Below are 27,913 nucleotides of genomic sequence, written 5' to 3'. Positions count from 1 at the left end.
TTTGGGGTAAACATGGGTCTGAATGTGCTGGAAATCCTGGACACTCATATGGATGGTTCTTGCAACATGAAGGAGATGGGAATCACAAAAGCATGGGCTTTCACAGTTCCCATATATCCAATGCTGCATTTACGTGTGTGAACTTGGAAGAGGATAAAGCCACACACGAGGCTTATCATTAGTTCCTCCTCATCCTCAGCTTAATGTTGTGATGAAATCTGTACATTTTTCTGACTGGACCCACTGCAGAACTAAATGGGATGATGCACCATTTTACTACAGACTGTACAGTCCCAAAACACCTTCAAGGTTTTCCAGCAAGTGATGTGTCTCTGTATGCTTGGGGGCCATTTTTATTCCCAAGTAGGTATTTGTGAATTTGGATAACACAGCTAGGGTAGCACACAACAGCATATTGCTCACCTGGAGCAACACGCAGAACCTGGCAGCTGCCCGTTGCAGCAAGGCCAGTACCAGAGGCCAGACCTTGCTGTTGATTCCTGCTACCCCATCCCTCCCTCCCCTCCCGCTCCAAACAGAGGAACTGAGTGAGAGTAGCACTGAGGCTGTGGCTTTCTCGAGGAGGAGCCGAAGTGCAGGCGCTGTGTTGCTTGCCTCGGACACCCAAGAAGCTCATGTCGGAGCCCGGAGCTCCCACATCCCGAGGCTGACCTCGTGTCGTGCCCTCGTCTCCTGCATGAGAGCGCCCTAGAAGGCAATGCTTGTTTTTTTACCGTTTGTTCCAGAGAAATCCAGCTGGTAGAGGAGCGCACCGCCGTGATTTATTTGAGAACTCCCTCGTACTCGCCTGAAGCTCTCGCCGCCGGGGGAGGGAGAGCGGGAGGCTGCGCTCCTCGGCGGCTGCTCAAGCGGCGCAACGCCCGCCCGGCACCCAGGTACAGAGCGCGGCGGGGGAAAGGGGATTTCCTCGGCTCACTCCCATGCAAATACCTCCCGGGGAGCGGCGGCCCGACTCCCCTCCGCGGCCGCTGGGAGGCTCCGCGCCTCGCCCCGGCCTCCCCGGCCGCGCTGCCGGTGACACCCGCCTCCCGCCCCCGCAGCGCCCCGCACCGCCAACCCGCCCGCACCGCTCCGCTCCGCGCACCGCCGCACGGAGCGGCGACAGGCAGCCGGCGGCGGCCGCAGAGTCCGGCGGAGACAGCGCCGATAACCCACCGGCAACCCCCCGCCCGGCGCGTCGGGGATGGGATATACAAAAACACAAAGGAAAAGTGGCTGGACTGTTCGGGGTGCAAAATGCTGGAAGTTTGTAAGTGCAACTCTCCGTTTGTAATTGCTGTCTCAAGAGGGGCTGGCTTTTAAATAATTTTCCCGTGTTTTCTCGAAACTGTACTTGAAACTACTCAATATCTGGGAGTATAAGGGAAAGTACGCGAGAGGAGTTCTTTGCCTGCGTTCGTATCTTGCTGCTTTATTACTAAGGGGGGAAATAAGCACTGAAAGCAAGACGGATTTTATCCAGTGGCTGGATTAACGAAGGCGCAGCGTGGTCTGGAAGTCCACTGACTGACATTGTTCCGGACTCGGGGATCCATCTCTCTTAAGAATTTTTAGAGGAACTACAATTCAGCGGCAGACATTTGGACACAGTAAGAAAGCGAAGAGTGGCCAGCAAAGAGCGGGCGAGAGAACGAGAAAGCACAAAGACTAAACTAACCCGAGCCGCCGCCTCCTCCTCCTCCTCTCCTCCTTCCCCGGCTCTTTATTTGCACATTTACTAAAGACTTTAAAAAAACCCAGCAAACCCACCCAAAAGCCACTCCGCCAAATCTCCGAGCTTTTCGGTCTGCCGGGGGATTTCTCTGTGCCGCCCAGCACGGCAATGCCTTAAATTTCCACTTCAAGGAATAACCTCCCCCCTCCTCCCCCGAAATAAAATAAAATCAATAAACCTGCCAAGTCTCACTCGTTCCCGAGGGAGATCTCCTTCGTCCAGGGATTCATTTTGGAGGCAGCGGCTCGATTTTTTTAATCTTTTTTTTTTTTCCGCCCTCCACCCCCGGCGGAGCTTCCCCCGCCCCGACCCCGTCCTCCCTCCCCGGGCGCCCTTTCTGCCCCGCGGAGCCCCTAGGCGGGGTCTGCCCGGTCCCGACCCCCGCCCCTGCCACTCGGCCGATGCCGGCACAGCCCTAGCTGTCGCCGGACGCCCCTGTCCCACCTCCGATCTGTCAACCCCCCGCGTGGCCGTCACTGACCAGGGGCCGGGTAGGGGTGGGCTGGGGGCGCGGGGCTGACCGCCCTCCGCCCCGCCGCCAGCCCCCGGGCTCGGGCTCCCGCCGCTGCCCCCGCCCCACCCCCCCACCCCCCCCCCCGCCTCCTCCATGCGGCAGTGAGGACCGACCCATCCGGAGGGCCAGGACCGGCAGCCAGCGATGGGCGACACGGCTCCCCCCCAGGCCGCGGGGCTGGGGGCCGGGCTGCTGGGGGGGGGCCCGGCGGCTCCCCGGGTGCACAGCGCCATCGTGGAGCGGCTGCGGGCCCGCATTGCCGTCTGCCGCCAGCACCACCTCAGCTGCGAGGGGCGCTACGAGCGGGGCCGCGCCGAGAGCTCCGACCGCGAGCGGGAGAGCACCTTGCAGCTGCTCCACCTCGTGCAACAGGGCCAGGGCGCTCGCAAGGCCGGTAAACACCCCAAGGCGCCCGCCGCCACCGGCCCGCCCGCCCCTGCCACCGCCGCCGCCGCGCCCCCGGACTACCACCAGCACCTCCTCAGCAACGGCGGCATCAACGGGGAGCAGCCGGCGGGGGAGCAGCGCGCCTCGGCCCTCCTGGCGGTGAGTCACAGCGCGCTCTGCCGGCGGGGAGGGGCCGCGACGCGACGGGCGGCGCGGAGGCCAAGCACCCCGCGCCCTCAAGTGCAGCACCTGCCCCACACGGGCTCCGTGCGCCTCTCTGGGCGGCACCTGCCCCACGCGGGCTCCCCGCGCCTCTCTGGGCGGCACCTGCCCCACGCGGGCTCCCCGCGCCTCTCTGGGCGGCACCTGCCCCACACGGGCACCCCGTGCCCCTCAGGGCGGCACCTGCCCCACATGGGCACCCCGTGCCCCTCAGGGCAGCACCTGCCCTATGCAGGTCCCTCGCACCCCTCAGAGCAGCACCTGCCCCACATGGGTCCCTCGCGCCCCTCAGGGCAGCAACCCCCATGCCCACAAGGCAGCCATCCCTCAGGCGAGGTGTGAAGGTGTGGTCAGCGCCGAGGCCTGGGCCCATTCCACCCAAGGATGGTGCTGGGGGATGCCTGTGGTCGCCTGGCTCAGCCTGCCCCTGCCATGGCCCCTACCACGGTCCCTGCCGGGTGCTGGGCCCTGTGGTGGCTTCGAAGGTGTGAGGAGCGGTGGGCAGGACTGCCAGGCCTGGAGTGGGGGAGCTGAGGGACATATCCTCGCTCAAAGGGATTTGGGGGTTGCTTGGGGTTTCTTTTCAAACCAGGTCATGGTCCTGAAAGTGCATCACGTGCCACAGTCCTGCCAAGGTAGTGACAGCAGGGATCCCTAAGGAGGGGCACCAGTGGTACACGCTGTCAATGTGCCCCAGACGAGGCTGTAAAGTAGTGTGAAAGTATCACTTGTGTTCCAGACTGCCCCACTGCTCCATTTTATCCTGTTCACTGGGGCTTTGGGCAGCTATTTTCACTTGAGGCAGCAGTTTGTTGCCATGTCCCTTGAACTCGGCCAGTATTTTCGCACAAGACCGAGGGGCAGTGCCGACGAACGGGAGCCCGCACCAGTACCTCATGCTGAAGCCATGCTGTGTGCGAGTACCCAGCAACATCCAGCCAAGCGACTGGATGCAAAGACCCACTTCTCCAGAAACAGTCAGTTTGTTATCATCACCAAGAGTGTTTCAGGGGGCAGAGCTACAAGAGTTTTCCAGGCACTGCTGCTTTGTAAATGATATGTTGACCTTTTTTCAACTGGAAGTGGCTCTGAACATGTCAAGGAGGCGAAGCCTTGTCTCCTGTTACTTTATTATGAGCAGTCCATGTACCACGCTTTTGAAGGCATATGCTGTGCTGTGCTGCCTTCCAACTCTTTAATTCTCGGCACACATGAGAAACACTAAGAGGAGTGAGTGACTGCATCCTGATAGGCCCGTGGCTGCTATTCGAATGGCTGAAAATAGATCGCTCCCTCCGCTCCAGGCATCAAACCTATCTTTCTTAGTGGCTGACGTATGCTAAAACGGGACCTTTGTGGTTGTTTCTCCCTTCTTACCCGGGAGTGTGCCGCGCCGCGTGGCTCGACATTTGGGGCTGCGTTACTCGGCATCGTTACTCGGCATCGTTCGTGAGGGTGATGATGTAAGCCTTAGTGCGATAACATTGTGTCCGAGGGGAGTTTAGGCACTTCGGCCTGACTCAGTGTTCAAGATTAAATCTCCCCGTGTTCCTCGTCACAATGAAGAGAGCCATTATCTTATTTTTCCAGTGTGTATTAATGAAATGTTTTGCATTTGTCTTGTGGGAACAAAAAAAAAGCTTTCACCTCATAATGTACGTCCCAGAAAAATCCTCTCTCTGAAATCAGAGAACAGGCATGGTTTTTTTGTTTGGTTTCTTTTTTTTTTTAATACTTGTTGCTGTTATTATGAAATAGGTGGAGGCAGCTGTTTGAAAATACTAACTGAAACAACTGCAAAGAAAATGTTGAAAGTTTTTCATCTTTTAAATCCAGAGAGGTTGTCCTCGTTTCCGAAATGCCACTAACTCTTGTTAACGTGCCCTTTGCACGGCAGTTGCTCCACGTTGGATGTTGGCGTTACCTCCCAGGTAACTCCACACACTGGGGACATACAAAACTCACCTGGACAAGTTCCTGTGTGACCTACTTTAGGTGGTCCTGGATGATCTCTTGAGGTCCCTTCCAGCCTTTGAGACTCTGTGTCTTTGACAAGGGAAAGGTCTGACAAAGTCCCCCTCATTTTTGCATGCTAGCATTTGATAATCCTTCTGACAAGGTCTGTGACTTCATTGAGCATGATGTTTGGGGCCCTGAACCATGTTTTGACACTGAAGAAATGCTGGCTTATGAAACAGTATTGTTATAATGGTATCACTGCACGTCAGCCATCCTCCCTCTGGTAGGACTGCCTAATTAATGAACAGAGAAAGGCACCCATTCGGATTCACGTCTCTGTGTCACGGAGGCATATGTTCCCCTTACCAAGAGCTCCTTAGAACACTGTTGCAAATATTAAAAAGGAAAAGCAAACCACACCACACAGCATCTGAGTGTGGTAGCACTGCATTGTGCTCCTGTTCTGGAAAACTCAGACGGTAGGGGTGGGCCAGGAAGTAATGGGGTCTTGCTTTTGCTCCAACTGGGGCTGGAGGAGGAATTTACTTTACCAGTTTACTCTAAGCGGGCTTGAAGAGGAAAGATGAGGCAGGCTAAGCCTGTTGTCGTGTGCAGTATAAGCAGAATTCATCCTCCTATGGGATGTTTCCCAGAGGAAATCCAGTGGAAGCCTGTGCATTATTCCTCCAATTCCAGACATTTTGCTTACAGCAGACAGCAGGTCTGAGGTGCACAGGATCCTGGAACAAGGTGCAGTCCCGAGCTTCAGTTGTAGGTACAGCTCTGGCATGGAGAAGCACTAGACAGGAGCGTTTGTGCGAGTCTCACACCGAGCATGTGAAATTGGACATGTCTCTAGCTCCACGGGAGGATTGTAAAGCTCCACCTGTCTTGTTGTAGGTCCACAGGTTAGAGGAAAACCTCCACGCAGATAAGCGCAAAGGCAGTCATAACTCGCTTTGGGGAGTTCTGGCTATCAGGATGCTCTTTGTCTGCAAACCCAAGGTTATCCCCACACTTCCTGTCCTGAAAATATCTGTATTGTTTCCTTTGCTTTGCGGATCCCACTGCTCTTGTTACAAGCGTGCCTGCCATGGTTAGTGGCATTGGAAGGGTCGTTTACACAGTTGGGACTCAAGAATAAATATTTGACACTCGGTAACAGTTGAAACGGCATTTGCCTGAAATATCAAAGAGCCTGAGGTGATTATCTGACATTGTTGATGCTATTATTTGATAATTATCTTTTCCCAGTGGACAGTTTAAACCCGACAGAAGAGAGGGTTCTTAGTAGGGTTTGGTTTGGGCTTAATTTGGCAGCGTGATTTGATTTTTGAGAAAGCGTCTTTGGCAGCAGCATTTTCTAATTGCAGAGTGGAGATGAGATTTTTTAGCTGGACCAATGGATGTGGGTGTATGTGAAGGAGAAATTTATTCTTCAGGACACAGCCAGGGAAGCTTTTGTGCTTTCTGCCTCCCTGCATTTCCCAAGAGCTGACATTTGTTTATTTATATAGTGGTGTTACTTTTCATGGTGCAGAGTGGAACAGATGAAATATTCTGTCTTTCTTTTATACATACATCTATATGTATGTGTACGCCCTCCAGCACTTGGCTGTTTATATTATTTATGTTATATATAAACAGTTAGCTCTGGAGGGCATTCCTCAGTGGCTTAAGCACTGAACTCGTAACACAAAGTTCTTGCACTGCAGTTTCAAATCTCCAGCGTCTGATTCCTTCCTTCGTTCTTCTGGCATAGGCTAAGCACTGTTCCTTTTGCCCCGTGCAGCCTGGAAACTCTCTTGCCCAGGCATTATTGTGTTACTCTGATCAGGTTCTTTCATCGCAGCCGTCACACCGGTAGCTTTGAGCATGGTAAGCAATGTTTGTCATCCGCCACAGATAACTTGTTCTGCTTTCACTAATCTCAAAGTGGGGATGAATTTATTGTTACAAGGGTTAATTAAAAATGGTAATATTTCCTGTACTTGGAAGATTGTGAAAGTGGCTTGCTCCCCAGGTGTAGTCTGCAAGCAGGTGAAAAATAAAAGATAAAAGAATCCCATAAAGATGATGTAGGGATTAATTCCTCCTGTTCCCTAAATTCTTGTCAAGGGCAGTACAGATCTGGAGGAGTCAATGAGTTTGTTCCAGTTTCCCGAGAACCTCAGTGGAAGACAGGGTTGCCCAGTTGGTGCCAAGAGCTTGTAAAACCTCAATTTAGGCCATTATTTTTTGCAGAGATCCTCTAATGCTCATGGAAGCCCCAACTTTGTTTCCAAATAACTTTTTTTTCATGGTCCACACTGTGCTTGGTGAGGATTGGTCTCCCGTGTTGCTAGCATTGAAGATCCTCAAGTATTTTAAAAGGAAGGATTGTACTCTGGTATCTTTGGCCCAGGTTCATACTTTGCCCATCTCCAAAGCCCTTGGCTTTGTTTGCTATTTAGCTGCTAGGGTACCCTGCAGAAATAACTGCATTTTCTGGTTCTGGACATATCAAACTTTTGGAAGTGCCTGAAGCAAGCAGGATAAGGTGACCAGCTATGAGGTGAAGTGACGTTAGGGTGAGCATAGGTGGATTAAAGCACAAACCATTTTGCATCTGGGCTGGGATCTTTTGACTAAGATTGGTGCCAAAGCAAAGAAATGTTCTGTTTGTGAGGTGAAAGACCGTTGTCTGCTCCCTGTGCTACTGTGAGAACGAAGCTGCCTTCTGGTAAAGACACTGTGCAGCTGAGTCAGGTCGAATGTGTAAGTCTTATTTGCCTCTGTGAGTAGAAAACCCTGACCCGCTGTTGTGAGCCCTCTGGCCTGCTGGGAGCCATTTGTTTAGGATGGACATGGGTGCCACTTAAAATCTCTGTTCTCCTCGGCTGCGAGAATGTTTTCCAAACCAAAAGCAAGGAGACTCTCTGGAAACTGCATAAAGGCTACATTTAATGAAAAGTTCAGCAAGTGAATTTGTTAAAGGCTTGCTAGTATAGGAATGTTTTCAGTCCTAACTCTCCAGTGAAATCTCTTGCCTCCTTTGAAGATTTTTAAGCTTTGAATACATTTAATGAAGCTCTCTTCCATTCAGAAACTGTTTACAGACAAAGCTTCTGTAGGTAGAGAGCAGAGGAACAGTTTGTCTGCCTGGACTTGACACACTCTCTGAGGCCAACCCATGGGCTGCTTAATTTCCCTGACTATTACAGCATGTCTTCTGATAGAGCTCACATCCCCTGTGATACTCAAATTGAGTCCCTGGTGTGTAGCGCCACAACAAAGGGCAGTGATATACAGCTTCTGTTTCTTCTGCACCCAAAAGTCTGACTCCTGCAAAAAGGTTACCTGCTCTGTGGAGAGATCCGAACCTTGGAAAGGTACCTCTGAGTCAGAGAAGCTACTGTGGTGAAACTGACTTCTCTCACTATTGTTGCTTCTCCTCTCACTACGAATACTGCCTACAGAAAGTGTCTGTGGGGTTCGGTTAGCTTGTGGTGACCAAAAAAAAACCCCAGCAACTAGGTTAGTCAGTTAGCAGATTAAGAAAGGCCATAACATGCCTCTCTTCCTCTTCATAACTGCTGTTAGTGGTTCTTTCAGAGGCCACATGTAATCTGCCTTTTTTTCCAAGGCTGTTGGCTTATGAAACTGAAACTTTGCCTGTGCCTTCTTACTGGAAAAGAAGGGCTCCATCCTTGTCCCTTTGACAGCTTTGAGAAGGGTAATATCTCTTCCCCTCCTCCGGTGTGCTGCAGGAGGAGCTGGAAGCTGGCAAGCTGCTTGAGCTAGCAAAGCACTGGCATAGAGGTGCCAGGTCTGCCAGAATGAGTCTCTGGGACCTTGCACAGGTCCCCTGCTCTTCCACTCTTTCCCTTCTATGCTCGAGCTCTTCAGGTGACACCATCTCACTGCCTAGCACATGGGACCATGGTCTCTGCTGAGGGTCCAACTCCATGTGGTAATGACCTGATACCATCACGTCTATCGAGTTCAGGAAGGTGATCAATAACACCACTATGCAACATGGTGTGCAGAAGAGCTTTAGCCACTTCGCTGCTCTGAAGAGCAGAAGAGGAACAAGGTCTTTGCTCTTTGTCCTTTCTCTGGTGTCCTCATGTCAGCACTTCCCTATATGACTTCCCAGTGATGGTACTGTAGGATGGAAATGATGGGATTCACGACAAGGCTGTTTTCCACAAATTTGAATCAGTGGCTGTAGACTCAAAAAGGATCTTGCGTGTATCACGCTGCTACAGTTTGGAGCAGCTTTGAGAAGGGAAAGAGGCAGTGGTCTTGGCCATAGAAAAGAAGGAGCTGGTGCCAAGTGAGATTTGGATCACTTTTTCAACTTAACAGTGTTAAGAGACAGATTTTTTTTGTCAGGATTTTTGGTTTTGGGGTTTTCTTTAGATGAAAACATAAACTATTTATGCCTCAGGTTTCCCATTAAAAGCTTCCTATAGCCACTGGAGAGCCAACCTGTGAATTTGTCATACCTTGTCAAGTTTTTCCAGACTATGATTAGATGTAAGGAATCAATCTGTAATTGTACTGAAGTGTCAATACCAATACCCAACACAAAATATCTGCACCGTTCCAGTAACAGTTCTCAGGTGAGCATGCGGTAAACTAAAAACTCAATGTTTCTCCTCTGACTCCAGGATCTATTCAACAGATTACTCCTGTTATTTCACTTCATAAACCTCAATTTCCTCTATGAAAAATACTATTTATCACCTTTGTAAAGTGCATCCAGATCTGATGTTGAGTTTTATGACTTAGAAGCCAAATTCATTATTGATGGAGCCTCAGACAGGATATTTGAACATTTGCTTTGGCAAAGCTGCAGGCAATGTATATGAGTTCATGGATTCTTCTTATTTGACTTCTGTATTTTGAGTCTTTTAGGTGTACTCAAATCACCTTTTCAGCCTTTGACCCACAGGTATGAGTGCTGGAAATACAGTTGCACAGGAGTCTTTTACATAGTCACATGACTCCCAGAACTGGGTTTTTATGGCACTGCGCTGCCAAGATTCATAATAAAAGTGCAAGATGTGTCAGTGCCCATTCTTTTTAGGACAGTAAAGCATTTATCAACTTCTCATTCAGAATAATAATTGTATGCTTCAGATATTCTTACTTTACTTGCTCTTGATTCTGCATCAGTCTGTTCTCAAATTAGTCTCCCAATTAAATTGGCTGTGCCCAAGCCCTTCATGTACTTGATGCTCCTGCAGACACTGGGAGCAAAATGGGACTGGAACTGAGAGCAAACACAAGTCATCTGCTCTCAGTGAAGGCTGCAGCTGCACCCCAGCACTGGCAGGTGGGAGCCACCTTGTCCTGCATGTGTCACAGGTTCATGTTTATGGCTCAAGGTAGGAGAAAGACTCAGAAATATTTCTTAATTGAATAACTTACACAGAATGCCAACAGACTTACTGAAAAATTAGAGTTTATTTTCGTTTTAATTTGAAAATGAAAACGCCTGTGGCTTCCCATACAGGTGTTGGCATTTCCCTGAAGAAATGGCTCCTGTAGCTGTTTTTATGTGTCACTCAGCTACGATTCTGATGTGCTTGCAAACCCATCTGAATCAAGGTGCAGAGAAATTAGTACCAATTAGAACTTGGCTTGAAAGTGCTTCTGACTCAGTGAGGAAGCAGGTCTTGCAAACATATTTACCTGAGGCAGAAGCTGGCTGAAAGACCCAGTAAGAACCTGGAGTAGCAGATGAAACCCCAGGAGGCTTCATCAGGACTTCATTGTGGCTATTCTGTTTCGAAACAAAACATGGATTGTGCAAGAGGCATCCCTGTGGTACCCTGGCTCTGCAGGCACCTCCCCAGAGTAGGTGTTACACAAATACCCAGTGAGAACTGTGCCCTTCCCTGCATACCTTAGGGCCTCAAGAGACAAGATAGACAAAGAATGGAAGGAGGAACAGAAGCACAGAAAGGTCAAGTGTCTTGCCCAAGGTCAAACAGCAGGTCAGTGGCAGAGCTGGGAACGGAGCCCAGATTTCCTGACTCCTAGTCCAGCACTCTATTAATCATCTCTTTGCTTTGTGTTCTGTGGCCTGTTACTGTCCATAGGAAATGTGAGGATGACTTTCCGACAGCTTCAGAATTGCTTCTTAGTCTTGGAAAATATTGATCATCAGCACACTATTGAGATAAAGAGGTCATGTACTGGACATACACAGTAGAGGATTCAGAGCTAAGTGCCCAAGGTATTGATTTCATGCCAGGATACCAAAAAGCCATATTTCTTGATCCCAACTGTTTCATCTAAGTCTGATTTTTTTAAGTCTTTTTTTCTCTTACATTGTGTACAAAGTGGTTTGTTTTTACGGAGTTACTCATCACAGCTGAAATCCTATATTGATCCTTGCCCTATAAATTATTTCTTTCTTGAAAATTACTTACAAAAGTTATTTAGTTAGCAGGGCTTTTCTTCTCCATGGAATTTACCGACAAAAAACCCAGAAAACCAGAGTTAACAGTCCTGAGACACTTGCGATTCTTACTTATTTTCATTCCTCATTGTACAATGTATTCAGTTTTCGGTGTCTTTCACTGGGATTATCTTGATCACAAAGTTAACTATACCTGTGAGAATTTTTTTGTTGGTGTTTTTTTTTTTCTCTTTCCTCAAAAATTTTGACTTGCAGCAAAACTCTGGCTACCGTGGTAATGACTTATTGAGAGTCTCTTGTAAACAATAGTATAATCACTTTCTTATAGTCATGGCAACAGTATTTAAGCAATGAGCTTACTGAACACAATGTGCACTGTCTCTACTGAATAGCTATTGCAGTGCTGGAGTGTATGCTGCTCATTTTCAGAGGACTCAGGGACATAAATTATTCAGCAAAACAACACTGCTTCAGAAAGAGTCTTTGAAATTGTTGTGTTATGTCCCAGCCAAAGCAGGACGCTTGCCGGTGCTGCTTAACGGGGCTGTGTTTAATTACCGCACGGCAGGGGCCTCTTTGATCCAGGTCTGCTCCCACTGAACGTAAGGGTGTCTGTCTCAAACCACTTGGGAACTGTGCTACCTGGGAAGCAGGGTCATGCTTCCCAGGGCCATGTTTTCCACCATGTGAAATCCCCAGCGTGGAAGTTAGAATGGCTCAGACGGATGCATCCTGCATCTCTCACATGTGCATGGTGTCAGAGGTAGTGACTATGTGGAGAAGGAGGAATTTGTCTTAATGAATAAGGGATTTGCTCCAGCAGAGCCGATCCCTTCCTTGGTCCAGATGATCTCCTGGATTCCTGTTCAGCGGGCTGGGGAGGCACCTTGGAGAATGTATGGTTTCACCAGAAGCTTCAGAGTTGAACCCTAAGACAAGGAGATGCCTCTGATTTTTCTATTTGTTTTGTTTTTACAGGTCTTTCATTCAAATAACTAGACCTGGAGGAAAGACCTTGCTGGCAACAGTTGTTGTTTTGTGATGATTCATTCCACCAGATTTCAGAAATGCCACCCCAGTGACAGTTGGCGAAAATGCTGCATGGGCTGTTCAGTTTATGTTTTTCACTTTGGAAAATCAGACCATTTATTTAGGGTTCTGTTGCTTTAGAAACCATCTCCAGAGACTCCAATTTCCTTCCCCTTTCCCTTCCCTTCCCTTCCCTTCCCTTTCCCCTTCCCTTTCCCCTTCCCTTCCCTTCCCTTCCCTTCCCTTCCCTTCCCTTCCCTTCCCTTCCCTTCCCTTCCCTTCCCTTCCCTTCCCTTCCCTTCCCTTCCCTTCCCTTCCCTTCCCTTCCCTTTTTATTCTTTCCACTTTCTCCTCTTTCCCTCCTCACCCTCCCTTGCCTTTTTTTTTTCCCTTTTATTTCCCTTTTCCTAAGTGCTATGTTCTCTCAACATTTGAGCTTTAGAGTCTTGATTCTGATCTTATTGGCCCCTGCTGAAACCAGGAAATCCTATAGACGTGGCACTGTGGAACATCAGCCTAAGGCAGGATCAACCTCTTTATTTCTAGTCATTATAGTAGTTTATAGACAGTTATTTTGTTTTCCAAAGAAATGCATTCTCTCTGCTTCTCTAAAAGCTTTTGGTTCGACATCCTTCCAAGCTAGATACAGTTGGTCTTCAACATGGGGCTGCTTACCTCTATGGCCCAGTTCCCGGGAACGGTTAGGCATGTGCTTAATTGTGCACACATGGGTAATCACACTGAAATCAACATGTGTAGAATTAAGCAAGTCTAGAAGTATTTGCAGGGTTTGGTCTTTGTTCAACAAGCAGGCCTCAGCCTGGCTGAAGGCCATGACATGCTACAAAAAGAAACCAAATTGAAAAGTAAATAGTGTATTAATTATCTATTGACTTATTTTCTTAAACCAGTTAATTTTGTACTTGAAAAAACTACTTTCCATTTTTCCTGCAAATCCAATTGCCCTTCCTTTCACACACATTTTTCCTCCTCACTGCTCAGCTCCCAGCAGACCTGAGCTGCCAGCCACACGATCGCCTTTCATAATGATTTGAGTTCCAACGTTTCTTTTTTTCCTACCAGCTTTGTGTATTACCATGATGCTTCCTAGGACATATTTTGGCCAGCTTGTAGGGAGAGAGAGAGTCACAGTGTTTCAGACCTTCATTTCCAAGTGCAGTATTAAATATAATCCTTATAATTATAGCACTGCCACTTGGACCACTGTAGTTCAGGCTATGTCAATAAGTCATCAAAAGCTCTCTTTCTTGGGAGCTGGAACTCCGTCATGTTGATTGAACTGAAATTTGATGGCCAGCAGCTGCAAACACTCTGGCTCCATCCCCCCGCCTCCTTGCTTTTTTTTTTCCTTTTAACACAAAATCCTCTTGCTTTCCATCAAAGTCATGAGTTTACAGAACAGAGATAATGGCTGATTCCAGCCTAAGTTATTGTGAGCCATCCCTTTGAGTAAATCTAGACTGTCCTTCAAGGGCTGCCCCGGGGCAACCTGAAGGCACAATCTGCCGTCTGTGCTATCCTGAAGGCCATCCTCAGACTGTGCACAACCATCCTCTGTTTTGGAGCTTTTAGGATGCCATCAGAATCACACTCGGTAGCTAAGGGAACTGCAGACACGCGTGGCCTGGAGCCCATGAGGCTCCTGTGTGAGCAGAGCCAGGACCACCTTGATCACCATACAGACCTTGCTGTTCATCTAAGCAAAGGCCTCAGGACCAGGGTAGTTCCCAGTAGCAGTTTCTACTGCAAGTTCTACACACAGTTTTTTAGACCTAGTGGAAAAAACCAGCTTTGGACTGGAAAAAAATAATATTGGTATCCAGTAGTTGTGTAATACCATGTTGTCAGTTTTGGTACTTAAAGAAGAAAACAAAACCCCAGCATTCATAACGTGAGATACTCAGGTTTTAAAAAGTGCCACTTGCCAGTGCACACTAACTACTTTTCATAAGGCCCTTCAGTCCACATATTTACAGGTGGACCAGAATAGCTCTGCAGAAGTTAGTCCAGTCCCTTCAGTAAACAGTACGTACTTCTGAAACTTTCTATATATACCAACCAGTTGTAAGGCCTTTGATATAGGTTTGTACCACACACAATATGTGTGAGGGGCCCTGATAGAGCCAGGATGGCTAGTGAGGTCGATAACCCCCTTGCTAGTGTACTGGATGTGTGTTCATTCTGTTGAGCCCATGAAGGGTAACTACATTTGGATGACGGATGTGTCAAAAGGGCTATTTACTGAAATGGTCCATTATGTGGTTCTCGGAGCCCTCTCCCAGGATATACTGTCTGTGCGTATGTCTCCCAGGCTGTCATCAAAGCACAGGCTCTTTGACACAGATCAGAAGGACTCTTCACCACTGCCTCCCACCACCTCTTTTGGTCACAAAAGTCACACTCATCCCCTTACCCTGGTAAAGTCCTTCTCTGCAGTCCCCCTCCTCCACTTCCCAAAGCTATTAGCCATTCCTCCTCCTCCACATTCACCCCTCTGTCACCTGGGCTATTACCCTCCCTTCTCTCCTTTCATGCTCCTCACACAGCTTCATAATGTTGTTTTTCTAGCTTGGAAGGGCCAGAGGGCCAGGCTAACAGAGAGACACTGAACACATGGTTTCCACATGTTCTCCTCATCTTCCTTTGTGCTGCTTCTCTAGCTGTCTTTCTCTCTTTGCATCATCTGGAAATCTAATGCCCATGAGTGTATTCTCTCCTTCTATCGTTAGCTTTATAAAGGATAAGCACAAAATTTCTGCTTCATTGTCACAAGAAACTTGGAGCAAAAACTTCTGTGAGTTGACAGAGCGCTTCCAGGTCCACTGATCTCTCACCACAGGCCATGGGTGCTCACAAACTGGGTGTGCAGTTGTGAATGTTCAGCCTCCAGTTCAGGAAAAACACTTACAGAACATGTATCAAGTTAAACATATGATTAAATGCTTTTGGTTTGACTCCTTCCTCAAAGAGGGACCCCATATTGGACGGATTGAGAAAATACTTAGGGGTATGCCAAAGTTTTAAGAATAGTAGTACATCCAGTATCTTTCAATTTCAATGATTCTGAAATAGGGCAGGGTGGCGTGGGCAAGGCAGGAAACCTGAAGGCTGTCCTCATTATCTCTTACTTTTCAACTCATGCTCCGGAATCGGAGCGTCACCGAAATCTAAACACACGTTGGTTGTGCTGCTGCCTACATGCCACTGTAATGTTCAGTCATGTAATTGTGTTGCATGCTCATGTGCAGATTATTTAAAGCAACTAAAAGTAAATGAAGAGTCTTAGAAAGGAAATGTTCTTACAAAGTATTTCTGTGACTGTGCTTGATGGTGAGTTGGACCCTCGGACTCTTGGATTCCTCTCCTGCACCCAGTGATCAATCTGGGAACAGCTAGAAGTCCAAATCTTTTTGACTTGTAACATTTAGGCATCTAATCTTCTCTGTATTGAGCTGAAACCAATAGGAACTGGACATCTAATTGTATTGTTGGACCTCAGCCTAAAATCTCTGCAATGCTTTGGAAAATTTATCCCTAAGAGATCTTGCTTGAGTCAAGAATATAGACTGGAGCCTTTGCTCACAAAAAACACCCAACATGTGACATCAATGCATCAGTCAATGAGTCACCCATCAGTGCCAGAGGTCAAAGTATTCTTTATATTTACCTAATAAGTAGTTATCTATTTACTTTCTGAAATGATGCCTGTAGTACTAACATGACATTTTGGTTTGCTGGACAGTGAAAACACTATTTTTAAATGCCTCGTATAAAGACAGGCTTTATTGTTTCTTTAAAAGTTAGAAATACTAGAGAACAAATGAAGAAGGCCCATTTCCTCCCTTGCTAGTATGTGTGGTCTAGGAAAAATCCTGAAATGTGCTAGTAAAAGACTGTCCAGTCTCTTTTCTTGCCAATGATGTAAGTGTTGCTCCTTCAGAGAAGGCTGAATGATTTTTTTATCCTTGCCTCCTGATCTGTCACTCTTTCTGCTTTCCTTCTGTCACTCTTTCTGCTTTCCTTCTGTTTTGGCTTTTTGTTCTTTAAATATATTACTGAAAATATATTTAAAAAATGAAGGCAATGATTTATTAAAAAAAGGATTTACCTGTAAAGGACTCTAGGCATGCCACACACAGGCAGGTCCCAGTCAGGAAAACTGCTGTTAATGCTGAAAATCCATCTTTCAGGCTCGCTCTTTCTCACGGATACTTGGTCTTTGCTGGGTGCTTGGATGCCTGGATTTCCCAGCACAGGTGGCAGCCATCAATCTTAGTGTGGTGTTAGAGGTCAGTGCTAGGAGCTCAGGGCAGGAGCAAAGCTGAAGGGCAAAGGAGAGTGAAATTTTGCTGTCAGTGCCTGAGTGTCTCTCTCTGTACAATCCCATGACATGTAAGCAAAGTAAGCCTGACAATTACCCTGGGAACAGGAAAGCAAATCGGTACAGAGCAGGATAATTATCCTTCCAAGGAGGAGAAAAAGAAGTTGGCTCCTACCAACTTCTTTTTTTTCAAGGACAAACCTCCACTGATCCAATTTGTCCCTCTCCTCAGCAGCAGTGCAACAGACACTGAGTGGCCAGATCTCCTGTTTTACAAGATGTATTACAAAATGCTCACGTGTCTAAAACTTGTGCCCTTTCTTCTCTTGGTACACTTTATCTCCTCAGATTGTTTCTTCAGGTCAGAATTTCTCCTTCAACATTTAGTGTCTCTTTAGCCATCACCTTTTCCTGCCTCACAAACCTCTCCATATGCTCACTTTGAAGCTCCTGTGGGCACCAACTTACTGCAAATGCTTTGTAGGGGAGTCCAAAGCTATTACCTCTCATAGGAGCAAGCAGCTTACCTGTCAGGGCTTACCTTCTTCTGAAGCTGTAAGGGTACAAGGTTACAGGAGCAATGGACATGGAAGCAAAAGAAAGCTGTCTATAGCAAAACACTTTTAAGTCCTGCATGAACAACTGAGTAAGACTGCTAGTGAGAGTCTCTCATAACCCTCTCTTATCAAATCTAACAAATCTATCTTTACTGCATTTATTAACTTGTTATCAAGGAACGACAGGAAGGAGACTAGGGCCTTGGTAAATGCACGAGGCAGAGAGGCAGAAGCAAGATATACTGTTGAGCAAAGGTTAAAAGATCTGTACAAGCAGGTCACTGAGCATTGCAAACAGCAGACCTCCTTGTCCTTCCCCCATCCCACTGACTCTGTGGTGGCAAGGACCTGGTTGCACAGCTTGTTTGGTGTGAGAGACTGTGAGACCCAGAAATGGGTTGTTCAAAGGTTTCCCGTGTCTCTGGCAAAATTCAAATGCAAGAACATAGACGTCAATAATACCTCTGATTGTTTGCTCAGGAACGTTATTAATAAGTTAATTTTTCTGAACAGCTCCCACAGTTTCTGCACTCTTGGATTTCATTTGGTTTCTTGATGGGAGTGAGCTACAGCTACTGACAGTGTTTATTTCCAGTTAGTTTTACTGGTGGCACTCCTCAGTAACCTGTGGTTAGCATACTCCAATTAATCAACCCTCCTCCTCACCACCTTCCCCTTTCATTTGTCATCTCTTGCATCACAGAAACACCTTCCAGCAATTCCTCTTACATAGCAGTTCCTGAGGCAAAGGGCTGCTTAGTTACACTCCAGTGAAACTCAAGTGAGTTAGATGCGAACAAAGATGCACACTATTCACAGAAGTGATTCCCAAACCAAGCAGGGCAGGGCAACACCCAGAGGTCCTGATGAGGGCCCATTAAGACCCTCAGGCTCTTTCAGACAAGGGACTGTACTCCTAGGACATAGCATCAGAAAAAAGAGTGGCTCTCCATGAATCAATGAACAAATCTGTCCTCAAAAAGAGAACACAAAATGAAGCAGGAATGTTTAGTTCTTATTTAAACTGTTGCAGCTTGCCTGAGCGATGCAGCCTACTGGTGTGAATAAGGGCTATGGGCCAGCAGTGAAGAGCACACTGATGTGGGGGGGATGCAGACCTGCAAACCAGAGCAAGTGGCACCTGAGGCTGATGTGGCAAGGCTCACCTTTGATGTGAAGAGGGCAGGGCTGCACCAGATGGTATGAAGGACTTCATGTTGGTTATTTTAGGATGGGCTGAGTGATGCCTCAGCTCACACAGGAATACTAGTAGGATGGTTGAGAGCCTTTGCCCCATCAGTCTGTGGAGAAAATGAGTACTTAGTGTCACAGAGTGAAAAGCTCTGATCTACTGACATGGGAGGGGTTTGCATGCTGGAAAGCACTCAAATGGCTGGTACAAAGCCAAAAGTGACCACGTAAGGATGAGTGCCAGGAGGATGAGGCTTTTTCTGTAGTGCCCGGTGTTAGGATAAGGGTTAAGAGACATAGGTTAGAACACAGGAAGTTCCACTGGAATATAAGGAAAAACTTTGCTGTTCAGGTGAGGGAGCCCTGGCACAGGCTGTCCAGAGATGTTGTAGAGTCTCCTTCTCTGGAGGTGTTCAAAATCTGCCTGGACACGTTCCTGTGTGACCTGATTGAGCTGAACCTACTTTAGCAGGGAGTTGGACTGGATGATCTCTAGAGGTCCCTTCCAATCCCTACCGTTCCATGATTCTGATATGTAGACCCTTGGCTAGGAAAAGGCCCTTCATTTTTGTAGTCATTGTCATTTTTTTATTCTGATTAACACCAATGAGAGAGAGAAGAGAATCTATACCAATAACAACATGACTGAAATTTCATCTCTGGTTAATTAGTCATTTGATCTTTGATCTTGTGGTCTTGCTGGAATCCAATCTGATCTCCCCTGGGTGAGGCATCCCTTTGGGTCTCATGTCCCAGTGCATATCTGCAGCCATCACCAGCGGCACACGAAGGAGTGACAGAGGTAATGTCACACCCATCCTTAGGCTCTCCAGCCTAGCTGAGAGAGCCGACCAGCAGCTGAGGCAGAATAACACAAAGCTCCAGATTGCTTTTCAAGGTCTGTAGGTTTTGAGACTTCTGTGTCAGTGCATCACTCAGTCCCTGGAGTCTCAGGAGGGAGTTGTGTTTTTGTGTTTCTGTACGAGCTGTTGGGGTTGTGCTACTGATAGTGTTCACCACAAAGACAGTGGTCATCTTTCCACTTGAAGAAAAAAGCACCAGGCTTAAGCCTGAACTGAAATGTTCTGTTCTTAATCTAAGGAAAAATCAAATTAAAAATAACTTTTGTGGCAGATCTCGGCTTGAATTGACTGGCTTTGTTCAGGTCATGAGTACATAACCATAGGGCAACCTCTTTTTTTTGCATCCTTGGTCATGTTAACATACAGAGACTTGCACGGTAACCACTGTTTTCACCACCACCAAATTCTAGAGGTCTCTGACCTCTAGAATTAAATTTATGAGTTTTCATAGTGTGGGCTGAAGAACCAGATTTTTTAGGGTGGCAGCTGAGAGCCTCATTTCCTCTGTGGATGAGCCACAGAAACGAATGCATAACACAGACTGACCAATGGGTTATATTTTGGCACCTGTACTGTGCAGATGTAACCCAGCAGCCAGGGTGAAGCAATCCTAAAATGGCATTAAATATATAATTAGGAGGATTTCATCACACTGTGGGCATCATGCAAAGTACTACTGATGTCAATTAAACTCAATGTTAGGGTATCCAGCGTTGTGTGAGTTGCTGCAAATCCTAAGTGCATATGTCTGTTGTGCAGAAAGCTCACACTCTTAAGCTATCCACACCAAGAAGTCTCTAACATGGGTTTGAATAGGTTGATCTGGCTGAGGGCATGGTTTAGAGCAGTTCTGCACTAACTTGGACTGAAACTCATGTAACTGAAGTGCTGTTAGTGCATGAAAATCCTTCCCACAGTTCTTGTTTCAACCATTCACCTCAAAGGATGGATAAACTCTCTCATGGTTTGTACTGGACCAAGGCAAACTGCAGACCCTCTGTGTGATGGACCATGACCTGCCATGCCTCAGTCACATGTGTTGGTGAAGAAAGACTAAGGGTAGTGGGATTTTGTCATGGAGACTGGCACCCTTGGGTCACCGGTCCAGCAGCAGAGGTTCATACCTTTGAGCAGGCTTACTCAAGCCAGGCATGCTGAAAGCAGAGTGCTACCTAAGCCTCCATTTAAGCCTGGATTCTTGGTGTATTATTTCAATTTTTAACTTTTTCCAGATAAATCTTTTTTTTTTTTTTCAGATGTTATAAAAATAGCTGAATAATTTTGTAAAGCCTGAAGGACATTCTTTTGCACCAGGATTTGAATTGGAAATGGCTGTTTTGGGGCCAATTTACCTTCAAAATTCTACTTTTTCCACAAGGAGCTACTTGGCCTGTGGCATTTCCAGCCTACAAAGCTTTTTTACCTTAATGAGGGCCTTAAAATTAAGCAAGCAAAATCATAGTCCAAAACCATTGTAATACTGCTTACGCCAGGAAAACGATATCCACTCTTGAGTTTACACTGATGAGGTTTAATGGCAGAGAACTGCCCATACTCTTACCCATACTGTCAAATTATCCAAGAGCAGGGTAGCTTTCCTCATGCAGAGCAGGTTCTTGCCATGTCTACAGGGGAATATAAAACCTGTGGATGTACCTGTCAATCTTTTACAAATTGCAGATCCTCTAAAAGTTCTCCAATGCATATGAAGGTTCATTTACAACTAATTTAAGCCTCGTGGCAACTGATTTGCTTTTCTTGCTTAGATTTCATAGACCCTTCAGAAGTAGTCCTCAGACTCTCACGAGTCTGCAGGCCACAGCTTGAAAACCACTAGCTCTTAGGTTAAATAAGGTATTTTGGGGTCTTCTGGGCCTCATTTTCTACTGCCTTGCAGCTTGTGAGGTCTTATATAGCTATGCAAAATGAGAGTAAAATGCTCCCAGATGAGAATGATGGTGTTTGGTCCTGGTGTTGGCTCTTATTTGGACAAGTGTGAAGGACACCAGTGTGAAGCAGTGGCAGATCAGGACCCAGCACTGTGTCTGCTCCCCCACCCCGGTGCAGGTGACAAGCAGTGCTGCTCACAGCTCAGAGCTGGGGAAAAATCCTCTTTGCAGAACCATCAGTCTGCTGTCATCCCCTGAAAGCCTGTTGCTGGCCTGCACATGGATACTCATGGCAGGGGTAGGCTGTTGGTCACTTTGGAGTGACAGGTGGTTCGCGTGGGCTATGGGCCTCTGCTCAGTGTTGGACTCTTGCTTTGTCACGCTGTTTGCACCCTTACTCAGTCTCAATAGGCTTACACTTTTTGGCATTTCCCGTCTTGTACACCCAGCAACAACCTTTTTTGTTTAAGCAAAAGTACACCGAGAAGTGTTGAGTGTTTTCAGTGCCTTTTCTTTCCTTTGATCTCACCTAAAGCTCCATGCAGAAGGTAACGCGATCTCTGTCACTATCTCCTTTCATGCCCCATAATTAGCACAGGTCTCTGGACTGGATGCAATGCTATCCTTCCCTGCACGAAGAGGGGAGACCTAGAAGGGGTTGGCGCCATTGTTTGCTGTGTTGATGACTGTGGTGTTGCCATGGAAAAGCTGGAGACTTCAGGGGAGTTTGTGTTTTGTTGGGCAGGGAGCCAACCTGCTCTGACTTATTACAACCGTGTGAGTGAGCGAGCCGTGCAGAACTTTATCCCTCTGTAGCAATTCCAAGCCAGGGAGAAAAAGAAAAAGGACAGGACTGCTTTCAAAAGGAGGAGTGCACTGCACTTTGCTAAGGCTGATTGCATTAAATACAGGAGATGTAAAAAAAAAATCCTTTGCTATTTTCCACTTTTTTTTCTTTTTTGGCAGAACGTGTCCACTCTCTTCGAAGGACTGAATTCAGAGCAGTGCAAAATAATGAGATCTCAAGTAATCCTCCTGGAAGCCAACAGGGCCATTTAATTGGCTGTATCTGTATAGAGTGTAGCATTTAGAGTTCTGCTGAGTCCAAGTCCATTAAACTCTTTGATCTCTTCCAGAAACAAAAGTGGAAGCAGACTACACTGTTTTCATTATCTATCCTGACTGAAGTGCAAAAAGTAAATACAGAGAGTAAACAGGGAAAAAATGAATCAAGGCCCAGGTCCAGCAAAAAGCTATCTGCATACCGAGCTTCCCATACTCCCAGTTATGCCTTTATTCCCTGGAGGTGGAATTAAGAGTGATGCATGCTTCCTACAAATCACTTTCTATGGGCAGACCTTAAAGTAATTTCCTAAAGCAGACAGTCCCACTGCTCCCACATTAGAGAGGGAATAACTGGGGCCACAGGCCTCATTCAGGAGCCTAGACCCTGCCCAAATTCCTGGTTAGCTGTTGCCTTCTCACCACACTTCTCTGAATATACAGAAACTAGCTACAGGTTGTCAGGGTTATTCTGAAGTACTAAAACACAGCTGCATAATTTTGTTTGTTGGAAGCGTGACTTTTCCCTACAACCCTGGCTGCCCATGTCACGTTCTTAATGTTGTATTTAACTGACATAGAGGCATGTGGCTCTTCCAAAAATGTATTTGAGCAGGTGGGAAATGGCAGGTTTTGTTTTGTACTCTTCTTGCTTTCAGAGCTTCTGGATGTTTAAGAAAAATCCATTTTCTATTGGAAAGAACAGTTGTGGGGGTAATTTTCTGATTTAAATCAGAATTTCCTAGACGATTGTTTGGTGTTATAATAGATGCAACTACGAATGCTGCTTCAACATACACCTCTCAGGGAAGGTGTTATAAATGTTCCTCATAAATTAGCACGTAGCAAAGTTCTGATTTCTACAGGAACTACAGGATATGGTCAGGGAACACACTGGGAAGTCTGGGCTCTGCAGCAGTGACAAACCTCTGGTGCTTGGAGTTCTCCTGTAAAGATACTCAGTGTGAATCCTGCAAAACCTCTGACATTGTGAAACTCCTGCTATGAACTGCATCCAGCAGCATCACCTGTTTACTTCCAAAGGTAAAAGACTGCCTGGGGACCATCATGGTCTCTGATGTTAGGCTGGCTTGCAGTGTGCTGTAGTTGAGCTTGGAGCTGTAGCTTGAGAACCTGGGGACAGATCTTGCTAATGTGGGAGGTGACAGAAACTCCTATCGATTTCACACTGATCTAGATAATGTCTAAAGATTAGGTACCACCATAGCATCTAGCCATGGTTTGTTAGTGAATCCGTTGCCTCCTTGCTGTATCACATTGCATGTAATGGGATTTATCTTGAGAGCTGCTTTTCCAGTTACTTACTGGCTGTGATATCTCAAGAAATTTACCACTGCTGCAACAAGAAGTGGGCTAACCTTGTGCTCCAAGTACAGCAGGACAAATCAACTAGTGTAAGTAACTGGCCTTGATGGAGCTGTGACAGCTTACCCCAGCAGAGGCCTTACTCAGGGCACTGAAGAGTTGTTGCTTTAAAGCTTACCATCTGTTCAAAAGAGTTACTTTTGTATTGCCTTTTGTTGTTGTTGTTGTTACTCTTTGCTGTTAGTTGTTTTGTGATATTGCTGGTTCAGGCCAGAAATCCGTGTCCTCCCCACAGAGTTGTAGTAGCTGCGTGTTCAGGGACACTCCAGATTACTGAGATCTGCAACGTCTTTAATCTTTCCTCGCAGCATGCTGTGCTTGGGATACAGTGTGTGAGAGACCAAAAGTGAGAGATGCAAGAAATGTATTCACACAGGAAACTGAAACTGCATTGTCATTCATTCCTGTAGTGCAAATAACCCTTTCTGTAACCTCAGCTTCCTGATTCTCGTGTGGCTGGAGCCAGATTTGCTACTGGAGTAAACTGGTACAGCACTACTGACATCAGCTGAGACACACTGGTTTACTCCAGGAGATAATTTGTTCCAAGTCTTTTCAGCAACAAATGCAAGGGGACAACAGATGTAGATGAATCTAAAAGTGGTGGGATCTTACGAAATGAAGGGATTGTTTTTTAATAGTTGATGAGCATGAAGGCTAGGCTTCTTCCTGACACTTGGACTGAGTTCTACCACTGTCTTCCAAAGGAAAAGCTTCTACTGAGTGCACAGTCAAAGTATCCTCAAAGTTACTTATCTGTCAGGGAGCCATCCTTAAACTGAACCATGTCTTGAAAATGCGTGTTCTTTTCTATGCTGCTCCATCTGAGAAACTACTGATGTTTCCTTCTCTGAGGACTTCTAAATTTTCTCAGCTTTCCCTCCACTAGCCAGAGAGGAGCTGGCTGGTATAAATTGCAACAGCAATTTTCTGGGGTTATGCATGCTGTGGTGTCAAAGAAATTTGGGAAGTTGGCTTCCGGAGGTCTTGTTTTATTTTCCTTCCCTGAGGGAAAAATGGTCTTAATGGCTATTGAGCCAGTCCCAGCAACAGCAGGTCTAGCTATGTTAGCTTGTACCATTTCCAGGCCCCTAGATATAGGTGTCACTGGTGCTTATGTTGTTCTGCAAGCATCAGGGAATGAAAGCTGGCAGAACTGGGGTGAGGTGGGTAGAAAAGGGAAGGAAACCTCTGTGCAGTCCTTCCTCTGGTCCCAGGGGATTCGCTCTGTTTGCATTGGGCTTGTCAGAACTTCAGGGCAGCAGGCAGAGAGGAAGTTGGGGTGAAGCTGTAAACTTGCTTCAGATCTAACTGAATCCTCATCCTGATGCCTTTTTTCTTATTAGGCAGCGGTGTACAAAGCTTCCCCTGTGCACACTGGAGTCTTCTCCGCTTGCCTTAGTGGAGTCTCCCCTTTTGCCAGCTTGCAGCATTTCAGATTGGCCAAGAGGGAATGTCATGGCTAGGCAGACTAGTTACAGGGGCTGACCAAGGGTGCTGGTTGTAGCGTGGACAGGCTGTGGAGGTGAGGGGTGAGGAAATACCTCTATTTCCCAGCTTCACTCTGTCAGAACCTTGCAGCTCCAAATGGCTACTACAAACTTCTGCAAGGGCTGTGAATCCCTACAGTGTTTCTTCATGCCTGTCCCAGCGAGGTAGAAGGTCTGTGGAGGCAGAATAATTCATGATACACATCAGCACAGCTGCAAGAGCACACCCTCCTCCTTCTGGCCTTCTCCTGCAGCTGAGCAAGGCAGATTTTCTGCCTCCTCGAGATCACCTAAAATCCTTCTAATAGAGAGGATATCAAAGATAGGCTTGTGCAGTGGATATCCCGAAAGCTTGTGGGTGCCTGGGAAATACTTCTTTGTGCTGTTTGGTAACACTTTTTCTTAGAGGTTGACCCACACATAAACTGAAGCTCTTTAGATCCTGCCACATTTTTATTTCAGGGTGTTGCAGAGACTGCTGAACTGAGGGAGAGATACACCAGGCCTGCAATTCTTTACTCTGTCTTAACATGACAGAGTAAATTGACAAACATTGTGCTCAGCCCAAAAGGACAGTCTTAATTGATCCAGAAAGGATTTTGAGCTGTGTTGAAAGCTAAGCACAGTTAGAGTAGATTCCAGCTACACTCATTTACCCCAAATGGGTGACTTTTGTTCAGGGCAGGGTGGGAAGGGGCAAGGGATGCTGCACAGAGCTGCAGCCTCATGATGCAGCTGTACGGGCACAACCAGCTATAGGAGAGTGGGAGGGGAGGGGCAGAGGGGAGAGCAGAAGGGATCGGACCACTACAGTGCCCTGGGCTTCCCTGGACAAAATTGCAGAGGACTTGAAAGGAGCAATAGAGTAGGAGGAAGCAGCATTAAAAGTAATTGCATTATGCTGCTTTGGTTATAACCTGTCCCTTGTTCATAACTCCATCTGTGACTCAAGTGCCCTGCAGTAGTTTGGACACGTGACAGCTAATAAATTCATTTATTACGAGGGCTGTTTGTTTCAGCTTCAGAACTGAAAGTTCATCTGCAGGTGCAGCAGGGCTGTGCAGAGAAGCAAATGCAGATTTACAGCTGTTGTGGCTTACTCTACTCTATGCTACAACAAATCATTTTGTTCAGGAAAGAGGCTCTGCTGTTGGCCAACCAAGATGTGGTGAGGAATTTGAAACACTGCTTTGTTAGTTTAAAAGAAAACACTGCCAGAGATGTTAGGGTGGGCATTTTTTAAAGGTTTGGTGAAATCTGTCATAAATCAAAGACTGACTGAAACTGAACAGAATGTGCCTTGTTTTCCACCATCATTTGCTATCTTCTTCCTTTGCCATTGAGAGGGTGAATCAAGAGCAGAGTTTTAAAGCGTTCAGCTCCAAAGGCCACTTATTACTTCCTCCTGTGATCCTGTTTGATTTTCTGAAAATGAGTCAATAGTTTGCTGCAAGAGTTTGGTGCAGGCTGAGCCTTTTCTCTGAGTTCCACTCTGCAAGACAGAAAAACATATTGCTTCACAGGCAAAGCAAGTCTGCACAATAGAAGACTTCCTTACAACTAGGCTCTGCCAAGTCTGCTCTCAGCCCTGCACGGAGTCATGTTACTCTTCAGCAAGGTCATACAGGCCTAAAATAATCACCGATGTTTATCTTTCCCAGAGGATATTAAGCACCCCCAAACACCAAGGCAAGAAAATCTATTTAAAAAAAAAAAAAAGATTAAAAATAGTTTACACCTCAGCTATCAGTAGGAGAACAGCATTATGGCTTTGCCTTTTCCCATTATTATTTTGTGATCTCACATGCGAAGAGCTGAATTACTCCCGCAGGGAGGGGGGAACAGCTTTGCTATTTTTCATTGATGTTACAGCTCTCTATTTACTCAGAAGCAGGCTGTGTACATTTCTCATCATTAACACTGCACCTTGGCTGCGTGCTGGTTTTTATGCTACTTTTGTCATAGGCACAACCCAAAGATGGCTTAGTAAGGGCAGTGCTACTTCACAGCCTAGATACTTGCCTAAAGGTGGACTAGCTGAATGCTTCGTGGGTCTAGATCTTTGCAGTGGCCCTGAGAAGGAGCAAAGTGCTGTTGGCCTGTTTCCACAGATGGAGAAGGAGGAAGTCTGGGAGGAGAATGAACTGGCAGCCACCTCCACTCTCTGGCCAGCGCTGGTAGCTGTCACACCACAGCTCTGTCATCCCACCACTGCCTCCTGTGCTCCCGAGACACTTGGAGCAGCTCCAGCCAAGCAAAAATGGTGTAGGAGGAACTGGTGACAAAGAAGGGAAGGGTGAGCAGGTCATGCCCTGAGCCAGGCTTCTAGGAGAGAAGCAGGGACTGATAGATACACAGGATCTAAGTCCACATCACTGAGGCTCCCAAATCACTGGATTTTATCCTATTCAGGGGTGCCAAGCGCTGCTGAGAACAAACTGCAGTGCAGGAAAGCAAATATCCAGGCATTTTGCAGTCTGTATTCCCCTGCCTTTCACACTTGCACCTGTGAACACCCATTTACTTTAGCCTTCCCTTCAATACTGTGTATTTGGCACATCGTCTCATGCCTACATCCCCAAATTCACAAGCCTTCTCTGGCTGGCTGGGGAGCGAGAGACATTGCCTTGCCGCAGCGGCATTCGTGGGAAGATGTGCAACGCAGGAGGATGCAACGAGCTTCACACAGGTTCCTTGTGTTTTGACAGACCTCACTGGAGGATTTTGCTCCGACTTGAGCCAGACATGGTCCTGGCAGATGCTGTGCAAGCTTCCCACGCAGCATTAGCAGCGCTTCTCCCATCTGACCTGTGACCACCTGCCCCCCACCCTCCCCCAACAGCCCCTTCTTCCCTCTCCTCTCCTCTCCTCT

The 27,913-nt window shown here is 46.9% G+C and overlaps 1 protein-coding gene across 1 annotated transcript in view; it reads left to right on the top strand.

The window, feature by feature from the left end:
- Positions 1-2,339: 2,339 nt before the first annotated feature.
- Positions 2,340-27,913, top strand: part of MAML2 (mastermind like transcriptional coactivator 2) — a 218,678-nt gene continuing 193,104 nt past the window's right edge. The window contains exon 1 of the mRNA XM_061991618.1: positions 2,340-2,795. Coding sequence (XP_061847602.1) covers positions 2,394-2,795 — 402 coding nt within the window. The 5' untranslated portion in view covers positions 2,340-2,393. The remainder of the gene's footprint in view (positions 2,796-27,913) is intronic.

Source organism: Colius striatus, chromosome 1, assembly GCF_028858725.1.
Source record: "Colius striatus isolate bColStr4 chromosome 1, bColStr4.1.hap1, whole genome shotgun sequence".
Taxonomy (NCBI): domain Eukaryota; kingdom Metazoa; phylum Chordata; class Aves; order Coliiformes; family Coliidae; genus Colius; species Colius striatus.
Note: the sequence above shows the minus strand (reverse complement) of the source record. Positions and strands in the feature narration are given on the sequence as shown.